Source organism: Asterias rubens, chromosome 4, assembly GCF_902459465.1.
Source record: "Asterias rubens chromosome 4, eAstRub1.3, whole genome shotgun sequence".
Classification (NCBI taxonomy): Eukaryota; Metazoa; Echinodermata; class Asteroidea; order Forcipulatida; family Asteriidae; genus Asterias; species Asterias rubens.
Genome location: NC_047065.1, coordinates 10,217,952 through 10,230,250, shown reverse-complemented (window position 1 = coordinate 10,230,250; position 12,299 = coordinate 10,217,952). Strand labels below are relative to the sequence as shown.

Below are 12,299 nucleotides of genomic sequence, written 5' to 3'. Positions count from 1 at the left end.
TATTAGTGGACCAAGAACTAACCAGGAAAGATGTTCAATTCACCTGGTGAACCCAAGAGAAGAAGGGACTCATTGAAGCGTAACATTCTCATGTCTATAGAGGGGAAACCTTGCCATGATGCCACTTTGGATTGGTGCTTATATACCCGGGCTGCATTCCATTACTGTCATTGTTTGTGTAAGGCTTGTATTGAAGAGTTCGAACATGGAGAAGTGTGTACAAGAGGGATTGATTCTTAACAAATTTCGCTGCGAGTCTACAACGTTTCAGTCGCTCCAAATGCAGCCTCTTATAACATTTCAGGTCATATTATTCAAGTTTTACCATGGAGGTAGAAATTTGTATTTGATTTAAATCTCAAACAATTTCACCGCAAGGAAACAAATTAAGTAAGCTTAACTTTTTTCCTCCATGGTCAAACCAAGAACAAATGAATAGGAAGAAACTATAAATAAATCGTAAACTTGCGGGTACGGGGCATGCTCTCAACCACGTGTACATCTCTTTTGTGTGCGTTGGCTCCGAGAAGAGCCAGAAAACATAACCTTTTTAAGAAAGCTCTCAATGTATAACTGTTTTAATAAAGATATTTCTAATATTACAGGTTTTCCCGGTCAACTTCAACAAAAATCCATTCATTTTAACACGGAGGACAATATTTTAAAGGGTCTATGTAACTTTTGTAGGACAAAAAACACAATGTCCACAGATTTACACTAAACTTACACAGTTTGAAGATAATGATAGTAGAAAGCTTCCCTGAAAATACTAAGTGCTGAGGTGCTATAGTTTTTGGGAAATGAGTAAAACAGTGTCATGAAAATAATTTTTGTCTCATGAGACGAAAATTATTTGAATCATTTACAAACGTATTTTCATTACATTGTTTTACTCATTTCTCAAAAACTACAGCACCTCAGTAAGTATTATTTGAAGGGAAGCTTTCCACTATCATTATCTTCAAACTCTGTAAGTTTAATGTAAATGTATGGACATTTTAAAAAGGTACCCAACCTTTAACTACTAGAGCGCATTTAATTTCGTTTGAAAACAAATGCTCTGTGGAGTCAGCATCCAACAGTCAAAACGAGTAATTTAATTTCACATAGTTTAGCATTCCCTGGTCAAACCAGATTATAAAATTTCGTAAAAGCCAGCATGCAGCAGTTTACGCCTCATCTTTAAGTTGATTGTAAAGAAGTTGAAATTCGTTGACAATTGTTCGATAAAAATGACAAATGCATCAATTGTAAATAGGTAATTGAATTTCAACCCAAGAATGGTCAAGTAGTCTTGGAAACACCTATAAATTAAATAGAAAGCCTGAACGAGAATGAACGAGAAAAACGAAATTATGTGTGCATGAAAACTATAGTTGAGGATTTTGGGAAAATGCGTAAATTTTAATGCATGAATGAAATTAAAGTTTTTTTTGCTGAAATTGGCAGGGAAAACCTAAAGTTAACTTTAGTATTGGTTTGCGTTAACACCAGGTAGAGTTGGTTCTTTATGCTATACTCTCACATTTTGGGGGGCGAATATTCTTGCGAATAATTTTTATGAATTGAAATTCACGATGAAGACTCCTAAAAGTTGTGATTGGATAGTGAACAATCATGTTCCCGGTCGTCCCTCAACGTCTCCTTACCAATATCTTACGCATATTATGCACGCTTACCAACAGTACCGTCTACGCAACATTCGCTGGAAATTAGAATTCTAATAATGACCGATCCGATCCTACTCTCTCATTGGGGAGACTTGCTAGCGAATGTGCTTACGAACGGAAATTCTGAACAATCGCGCAAACTTCGCCACATTCGCCACAAATTCACTACGTTCACAAGTCATTCTCCATCACCCTTACGAAGATCGGCCACTTATGGAGCTCTGTCACGGCATATGCTAGCGAAAGGACATAATTTGACAATCGCTCAAACTTCGCAGCATTCGCCGTGTCTTTGTAAGCGTTGGTAACAAATTCGGAACGTTCACAAATTATTCTCCACCTCCTTACGAAGATCGCTCAATTAACAAACCGGTTTGTTAATTTCAGCGAATGTTGCGAAGACGGTAATTCGGCGTGATTTTCGTAAGCATTGGTACTTGTTGGTAAAACGTGCGTAAGCGTTTGCAACGTTCGTAATGTATATTCTCCCGGTGTAAGAGTAGCATAAGAGAACTTGCGCAGTAGGTTTTGTAGGATTTTTTCCCGGAAACTTCTTCCGAGTTAACTAAAGTTTAACCAGTTTAATAATGCTTGCAAGTTTCTGGCTGGGCCGTTTTAAATTTGTTACTTCTTACATGAGGGTGTGTTTAAAAATAAATAAAATAAACCAAAATGTTCACGGCTGTGTGCTACCGTTTGTGGTTCTTTGGTTTGCATTTTTTTTAGAACCTTAACTCGTCTTAAGCCCGGTTCTACTTCCTGCGAATGCGAATGCGAAGCGAATTTAACGTAAATTTGACGTCAGGGCAACCTTTCGCAGCGATATTCGCAAGTGAGTTGAACAGAGCTGAACTCCTGCGAATATTCGTTGCGATTTTTGCCAACATTCGCTCGTTGTCAACATTCGCTTCGCATTCGCATTCGCAGGAAGTATGAACCGGGCTTTACCGAAGGCGCATTTGATCATTTTTAATTTGGACACTAATCGGTGTTTGTAAGTTAAAGTTACTTGGAACCGTTGCAACGAGTTTTTCAGACCCCAACTTTTTTCCGCAAACCTTTGCAAATTATATTTCCATGCAAAGTTTCAAAAACTATGCCACTTTGTTGCTTGATAAAAAAAAGCATCACACCGTGACTTCAAAGTTTCGTGTTTTTGACGCAAGCCGTCAGTAGCACCGTAGTGTTTCTAGTTTTGCATTTTGCAAAACCTTGAGGTTGAGGCCTAATTAAAAAAAAAAGTTACAGAAGTGTAAAAGATTAATATCAAAATTACATTTAAATGATAAACAAACACATTACAAACGTGTCGCCCAATTGCAAGCATGTTTTTTTGACATTTACCAATAGTGTCCATTGTATTTAAAGTCATTACATTGTATGGGTCCATGGAAGGAGGGTTTTCGCAAGTAGGCTCAGTGAATTCCTAGAGATACAGAATCTTAGTGATTCCCTCCAAAGGGCAAAGCCTCAATCATCGCTGAAGATCCGTTATTGACAAATGTAGATGCTCAGCCAGTGAAACTAACTGACTGGTGGTGGCCTTTAATAAATGGTATAGACTTCCGATTAAGTAGGTAGAAAAGCCGTTTTATTCAAAAAATAAAAAAATACTAGTATAAAAATTCATAACTATATGTCACCAAATACAAAAATGCTATTTTATTGTAAAATACATAATTATCAAAATAGACAAAATTGTCGTTCAAAATAACAGAATGAGTAACATAGCTAAACATGAGCTAATGTAAAATTTTCTAAATTACAAACAATGACTTAAACAATACGCTTATAACAAAACAATTAATTATTAAAGCTGCGCTAAGCAAAGACTGATTACCCGCAATCTGCATATATGTCGTTGATTCGCTAATTCTTGCTTAGATGGTAATACTTGCTTGGCAATATGCCGATGGACGTCCTGCTCCCACAAAATCTAAAACGCTTGAGTATTCCTATCATTGCTTTATAGACAAAACAAATTCAAAACCTCGTTGTTTATTTAATCAATCTGTTTGAATGAGGGATACATTTCAGTCATTATCAATTAAAAAGCCGATGACCCGCGATCGCTCACAAATTTTTATCCTAGCTTTTCAGGAGAGATAGGCATATACATTGATGATTATATTCAAACACTGGTAAATGAGAAGAACAAAAAGAGACAACGAAAGGGGATCTAATGGGAGAGTATTTGGGATATGTGGTTGGGAGCCAGAATTTGGTGACCAAGGCTAGACTCGATTAACATTGATATAAAATACTTGACTTGACATCGATATAAGTCAGTCTTTGGGACTCAATAAAGGTCTGCCGCTAGGTGGCAGCAAACTTGTGTGAGCAGACTGTGAACTGTGGAACTGTCCTCCAAGCAACCCTGCTGTACTGGTACTCTATCGCCAAGATACCAAAGCCCCTCACAATGGTTGATAAAATACAACCTGATTCATCATTAGTTTCTCCAAGTAAAATTGGCGAACAAATATAACGATAAAACCTTTCATTTCTTGCACTAAGTTACTGTTAAAATTTGAATTGCTATTTGTTTATTTTTGTTGGGCTTTCTCAATATCTGCCAATGAAAAGACTGATGGTTTTGTTCTTTTTTGGTGGTGGAAAAATCTCTGTAAAATGTAGCAGCTGAGTAGATCAAATCGTATTACAATTAACCGTTTTTAATTTGTGTTTTTCTTCTGGTGGGGGAGGGGGGGGGCGGTCAGTAAAAACAGACTTTGTTTGTTACTAAACACGGGTGAAACTAAACTTGATTGTTTACTACATCAGTGATGCAAATAAAGTTGTGGTTTGACAACCTCCTTTAAAATCCTCACATAATATTTGTATGTTTCCCTTCGGGTATAATAATTGATTCAGTTGTTTTACAAACATTTCCAACAGGGCTTCATCGTTGAGTGGTCCTTGTCAGGGAATAATTTCAGCATGGACTAAGTAGAGCTGGCATCTTGCTTAAACACATGGAGTAAATACAAACTAATGTTCATAGGATTTCCATGTTTTGCATACTGATTTACAATAACAATCTTTATAGCTCTCTTAAAAATATTTGCGTTAACTAGAGGTTTAAGTACAGGGGCTAAGCTGCCATATTTTTGTTGTATTTATTCAATCAGGTCTAGACAATGATATCCTAGATCCTCAGTGTGGCTCAAGTACATTGTAGCAAAGCATTTTGACTACAATTATGACACCAATAGTTGCAGTTGTTTTGAAAAAAGCATTGCTTTACGTAAACTTAATGTAGACTACAAAATTTTTAATTCTAGATTGACTTAAAGGGTTTGACAACATGGGTTAGACTGAAAATATAAATGTTCACAGATTTGGACATGACTTAAATGGTCACAAAGTAATAGGTCAAAGTGGGAACCATTCCTAGAAATAGTTTTGCTCAAAATGTTTTAGTTTTTAGGAAAAAAGTAAAATAATTGCTCTTAATTGCCATTTGCCAAAACCTGATGTTTGAAAACGGACAATGAAAACGTTTGGGGTTTTCACTGTTTTTTTCCCATGACTCTGATGACAGCTTAAACTCTCACAGGTTTGTTATTTCATGTATAGGTCACATATAGTGCAGCGGATAATGGTCTTTAAAAATAACCAATGCTATACATGGTGCTTTATTAGAACAAACTAAATGCATGAATTCTATGTGGCCGTATGCTGAAGTAGCTATACTGTCTTCAAATAAAAATTGGTCATAATGGTCCAATTGCACCAGTACGACGGATCCCTATCGAATGATGGCTACTTCATCGTCTAGTTTCTTATCTTGAGGGGTTTGACGCTTGGCTAGGTAGCATATGGTGATAGCAAACACCAGAAACAACACAACCACCAGTGCAGTCAATGCTCCCATGAACCACTCTGTTCTCTGGAGACCTTGATTGTACATCAAATCAATCTCACTGGTAGTGGACAGTAAATCCTCATCAACGGCTAAACATAAAGGACAAACAAAATAATATCCAATTAATCAAAACCAAACACAGACTCTTATATTTGCAAAATCTATTACAAAACAAAAGAAGACAATCTGCAAAATAAATACAATGTATTTCTCAACAACTTTATCTGAGTGTTTGGTTGTTTTATTTGTGGGGTGGTGGGGCCAGGGAATGTTTCCCCCTGGGTAGAGCCACCACTGCAGATGTATATTACAGACACCCTGCTGAATGTAACACAATCCAATTACTGACAGGCTTACAGCATGGTGATTGATAACAGTTCCATCTTAAACAATATAATATTTATCTTTGTTACAAACAAACAGATTAAGAACAAGCACATTTCAATGAATAAATGTTGGTACCAATTATCTGAACAGTGTCTGTTTGAAGCTTTCCTACATGTAGAAACATGCAAAACAAGTTTATCCAAAACTTGATTTGAGTGTCACTAAATCCTCTAATAGTTTAGAAGAATTGATAAAAAGAATAACACTCGCATTCTATAGCGCTTTATCTACATGACTTTTCAAAGTCCTATTTAGCGACAGGTATGCCAAACTTGTGAACTATGAGACCCGTTTGTATAGCACCTTAAAAATGTTACAAAGAGACAAGTGCAATCTGCAACTAACTAAAACAAAAACACTAAGGCAAATCCCTTCTTTTTATCATAGTGCACTGGGTTCTTATTCATGCATTACAGAACACACTGGACCAACAGCTTTATGTCCCATCTAAAGGGCAACAACTCTGGATAAATGTCTGCTCAATGAACATTTTGTCTGGTGCAGAAACATCTGAGAATAGCATCTCAATGAGAAGTTTTGGTTATAATATTTGTGTACTTACCGTGGAAACAATTAGGTCCATCCCATCCGTGGGCACACAAGCACATGTGCTCTGTTTGCATGTGATTGTGGCCTACAATCGTCTCAATGCAGGTACCATTGTTAAGACATGGGTTGGGACTACAAACGTCATTCATGGCTACCAAGACTACGTAACAAATCACAAAATATTAAGTTTAAGCTTCTACATACACTGGTCAATTTTCCATTGGGTTAATTAAAAATACTTCTTAATAGTGCAAACCTCAGTTGGTATTCCTATTTTAAGTTCTATTCTGAAGAGACATTTCTCTGTTATATGCATTAAGGCTTTATTTAGGTAACTATTGGTTACATCTTAATTGTAGTTCTTCAAAGGGTTATACGGGATAGGTTTGTATGAGCGTGTTTCTGGATATGCACTGAGGAATTGGAGTTTTGAAAAAAATCAAAGACATCCTCAGTTCGATTTAGTTTACAAAACAATAGTACACATGTACATGCTTTAAAGAGATCTAGCTGTGCAAAAAATTAGCGACTACAACTGGATCACCTTGTCATCATGCGTTGAACTATAGGATGTCCTTAAAGACAATGGACACTGTTTGTAATTACTCAAAATAATTATTAGCATAAAACCTTACTTGGTAACGAGTAATGGGGAGAGGTTGGTAGTATAAAACATTGTGAGAAACGGCTCCCTCTGAAATGGAGTAGTTTTTGAGAAAGAAGCAATTTTCCACGAATTTCATTTTGAGACCTCAAGTTTAGAATTTTTGTTAAATATCTTTTTGGGGTGTGTGTAGGGAAAATATACTTGAACCATGACCTACTTCCCTATCTCACTGTAACTAAAACCACTTTTATCCAGAAAACAAAATCTAGGAGTAGGGAGATTGTGATGAAACTTTTGAAGCCAGGTTCATACTTCCTGCGAATGCAAATTCAATACGAATGTCGACGTCACAATTTCGCAACGAATAATTCACAGCAGTTCAACTCTGCTCAACTCACTTGCGAATATCGCTGCGAAAGGAGGGCTGTGACGTCAAACTCATGTCAAATTCGCTTCGCCTTTGCATTCGCAGGAAGTATGAACCGGGCTTAATCAAAGGAAAAAATTTAACAAATCAGGGTTTGATAAATTGTGCATTACCTTGTTCACAGAGGATTCCTGTGAATCCAGGTAGGCAAGTACAAGTAGTAGCTGGTAAATCAACATGAATACATTCCCCTCCATTCTCACATGGACAAACTGTAAATGAAACATCAAATCTCTCATTACTGAGTATACAGCACTTACACACATCAGTAAATATAGGTAAACCCAAAATTAATATTCTTTATCCTCGGTGCAAATTTAACATCTATAATTTTGTTGCAGTACTCACTGCTAAAAAAAACGTAGGATTTGAATTGCCTCTAGCTACTGAGCATTCTTGGTGGTCTAGTAGGTAAGACATGCTCTAGAATTGCAAAGGTCGTGGGTTCAAATCCCAAACGAGTAAAATGCCTGTGATTTTTTCCACAGAGCCCTGGAAAGTACTGAGTAAATAGTGCTAACACATATCGGTGTACATGTATATGGGTAAAACCAAAATGAACATTCCTTCATCTAAGCAATCTAACCACTGTTCTAGCAGGTCGTAATCGCTCAAACTTGGCTGGTTAGGATGAGAGCAAACGACTGCAACCATAGAACTAGCCTAAACCACAAAGCTTGACTTTAACCAGGTAACCATAGTCACAAAGCTTCAACAGATTATACAGCAGTTGAGCACAGCCAATTTGGTATTCTGAATATGAACTTGCCTTCAGTAATTCTTAATTATAACATCAACCCATAGAACAATGAAAAACTCCAAGTATGTTAACTTGAAAGATTATCGGATAGAGAGTTGAAACATTGTCTGAAATTTGCTGAAAACCTGAAGTATACTAACTGCCATCAACCTCAAAGATTCAAGGTCCTTTTTTCAATTGATATTTTAAACAATTCCCCCTTCAATCTGTTTTTTTTTAAAAAGCCTTTGTGATGAGACTTTCATCTTTTATTCGTGAAATAATTTTGTGGGTGTTTTTCTTCTGTGAATTTAAATATAATAGTGCCCAATGGCTGCAAGATTTTAACATTTTTGGATAAGCCTAACCTAAACACTAAAACAACAACATTCTCCAATGCTCCAGTCCCAAATCTTCAAATAAACCCCACCTAGTTTTGGCCCAAGTTTGTTGAATTCATTCATGCATTTCAACTTCCAGCGATACAAGTTCACAAATTTTGCAAAAATCTCAAACTTTTACTGATCAACAGTCTGACTACTTACACTCATTGCCATCTTCTACATCAGCGCTTCTCCGTCTTCGAGCTACAGAGAATAACAAACAGTTCTTCATTACTTGATGAAATGAACAAATATGGCAATTAATTTTGGACTCCAAGAATAAGTGAGTATAAAAGTATGCCAAGGATTATGTTTCCCTTTACTTTGTGCCTGAAAATAGGCTAAATTAAGGTGCATTCTTATAAAGCATTAGAATGTGATAAAACAATTGATTAAGTAAGCACATTTCTCAGAGGCCATTTTGGGGGAAATCTGTTTATCGCTATTGACTCTACAATTCAGAACCGGCACAGCGTGTTTCGGAATATGTGTTCTTGAATATGGATCTTTATATAAGAAAACGATTCTCTAAAAAATTGGTACCAGTTCCTAGTTTATTTGAAAAAGAGATCAGATTAAAAACTGTCAATCAAGTTGTTGTCTTAATTAATATTACTCAATATTAATTATTAATTGATGTTACAGTAATCAATGTTAGTCAAAGGGACGAGTAACAGTTCAAAATGTTCAAGATTTATTAATTTGGTACACAGCCTTTCAGAGCACAGTTAAGATACAAAATCAGCACTTTTCCTAATCATTTAGTTATTTAAAACTTGTATCAAAACTGTATTTGCTTACCATCCCGACAAATAAACGCATTAGAAGAAAAGAAGCAGTTCTGGTTAGGTGCGCATGGATTGCTGTCACACGCATTTCCAGTGCCACCTGATGCTAAAAACACAAATAAAATGGATACCAATTTTATAACTTGTTAAAATAAATCATTCCATGGTAAATAAACCAATGTTAATTCTGATCTACACATCTCAACTCCATATAACATACAATTTCAAGAGACTATTTTATTGTACTTTGTACAATATGTCAATTAAAGAGGGTGGACACCTTTGGTAATTGTAAAAAATAACAAACCTGTGAAAATTTGAGCTAAATTGGTCGTCAAAGTTGCGAGATAATAATGAAATTAATAAACACCTTGTCCCACGAAGTTGTTTGCTTTCAGATGCTTGATTTCATCTCGGAAAATTAATTCTTTCTCAAAAAGTACGTTACTTCAGAGGGAGCCGTTTCTCACAATGTTTTACTTTATAACACCCCTTACCAATATTCTGCCTTTTCATTGGTTTAGTGCGAGTCACATAATAATATGTCTTAGTTTTACTAGACGAAGGCCGTGTGATAGTGCAACAGTTTGCAGTGTGATAGTGCATCGGTTTGCCGTGCGCTACCCCAAAGACTATTTTTGGTATTAACCAAGCGCGCCTGCGAGTAATCACGCACATGGCTGATGCGCATGACAAGTAAAATAGCGCCCGGGCAGCCCGGGAGCTATTCTACTTGTCATGCGCATTAACCATGTGCGACTGGTCAGCCCGGGCGCTATTCTCCTTGACATGCGCTTTACGATCGTAGCACTATTGTACACACGCACGAACATCGCTCTAGTGACATCCAAAACATGAACAAACTTATCATCGCTCTAGTGACATCCAAAACATGAACAAACTTATCATGTTCACTTTGTTTTACAGTCATCATTTTCCCTGGCTCCAAATCATGTTCTGGTAACTGAATATGTATGAAGTATAGTAAAACAAATATAACATGGTTTATTTCGGATGACTTTTCTCCCCTCAGTATTGGAAGTTGATAAACTAATTCCCGAGGCGTATATTTGAACTGAAATATGAGTACCAGACTGTTAGTTATCTCCATCCTCTGTTTAGTTGAATGTCAGTATATGTGATGGTTGCATCATGAATGTCAACTGTTATTAATGCTACTTCTAATGAGTCCTTCCTTACCTGTGACTACCACCATGAATCTACACTCTGCAACATTGTTCACACTGTCCCTGAATGTGTAGACAACTTCTTCGGATCCCTGGCGGAAGAATTGCCCAGGAGAGTTTGTCTGATCTACCTGCACTTGTAGCTGACTGTTATCATTAGCAGTGGGCTCCGTCCAGCTAACAGTCACAACTGAGGTACCCACAGGCAGGGTACTTGTAATGGTATTTGTTGGACAGTTGCTCACGACTGGAGCCTGTGTATCAACTAGTAAATAAAGCACAAACAGAATAATATAAGCTTGAAAAAGATTAATAACAAGTTGTCACTCTCACATCAAATGTTTTTCTTTATAGACTATAAAAATAAAACAATTGATGGTTCCATGGAGCAGGGGCGTGGCAAGGTGTTCAAACGTAGGGCAGCCATTCCATATGTGAGCAGTGGCGCTAATCTGTGTCATTTATTTGAATGAGGATTTCAGGAATTATTATCTAGTCAATGATTATCAGGATTTCAGGGGAGTAAATATGTGTTGAAGACATTCAACAGCTTATTGTCAATTTTTTTAACACAGTCGTACAGCAATTTTTGTTGTGGAATTTTGCATTTTTCACCCAATGGTTAAGAAATGATCAATAAATGTTTACAAAACCTGTGTATTTTGGGAACAGGAGTTTACATTGCTGACTAAAAAAAAAAAAAAACTTGTATTAATATTACCGTTAATCACCCAATCAACCAATAAACACTCACCAATTACATTGACAGGGAATGTACAGGTTGCCCTATTACCACTTTGGTCAGTGGCAGTGTACATCACGGTAGAAAATCCCAGTGTAAATATTGAGTTAAGAGCAGGATTGCTAGTCAATGAAGGTTGTTGGCCAGAGTTATCGGTGGCAGTAGCAGGAGGCCATGTCACCCTGGTGCTAGTCACTCCTCCTGCTACATATGCAACCACAGCATTTGGACACCTAATTACTGGGTTAATGGTGTCCCCACCACCAGCTGTAAAGAAAAACAAAGTAATGAAGTATCATTTGTAAACATTCATCTTATTTCCCATCATTGATATAAATATTATAGTTTGTAATTTTATCAAGAATGCAACTGCTTATATAAGTTGACTGAGTTCCATATCCAATATCTGAGTCCTGTTCATATGTGTTACTTGCCATTTTGCAAATCACGCAAAAGATTCAGGTGTTTGGGACAACTTATTTGAACATGACAGCATTTCAGCTACAGATATATCACAGGATGATTGATTTTGACATTTACATTCTACAAATACATCTCTTGTTTAAAGATTAATCTACTTGCCTCAAAGAAATATTTGTTAAACACTGTACAATAACATTTTCTTTTGACCGTTCCAAATAATTTTAGTTGATGAAATGAAAAAAAATATTAATAATAATAATATTGGGTTTTATATAGCGCTTTATACACCATGTCTCAAAGCGCTTCCACATTATTACCCTGATCACTGGGCCATGTCTTTCCTTAAACCATCTCAGCTCCCTGGGAAGTGTACAGCCTGCCGCCAAACATGTAACGCACTAAGCTAAACCAATCACAAGAACCATATCTGCCCCCACAGGTACCTATTTACCCCTGGGTGGAGAGAAGCAATTATAGTAAAGCGTCTTGCTCAGGGACAGGACCGGGATTCAAACCCACACTCTGCTGA

At 36.7% G+C, this 12,299-nt stretch overlaps 1 protein-coding gene across 1 annotated transcript in view; it reads right to left on the bottom strand.

The window, feature by feature from the left end:
• Positions 1–3,312: 3,312 nt before the first annotated feature.
• The window catches only part of LOC117288916 (serine-rich adhesin for platelets-like), a 97,387-nt gene continuing 88,400 nt past the window's right edge, over positions 3,313–12,299 (bottom strand). The window contains exons 40-46 of the mRNA XM_033769789.1: positions 11,360–11,614; positions 10,619–10,870; positions 9,432–9,524; positions 8,793–8,834; positions 7,622–7,720; positions 6,488–6,634; positions 3,313–5,627 (exon numbers count right to left, since the gene is read on the bottom strand). Coding sequence (XP_033625680.1) covers positions 5,422–5,627; positions 6,488–6,634; positions 7,622–7,720; positions 8,793–8,834; positions 9,432–9,524; positions 10,619–10,870; positions 11,360–11,614 — 1,094 coding nt within the window. The 3' untranslated portion in view covers positions 3,313–5,421. The remainder of the gene's footprint in view (positions 5,628–6,487; positions 6,635–7,621; positions 7,721–8,792; positions 8,835–9,431; positions 9,525–10,618; positions 10,871–11,359; positions 11,615–12,299) is intronic.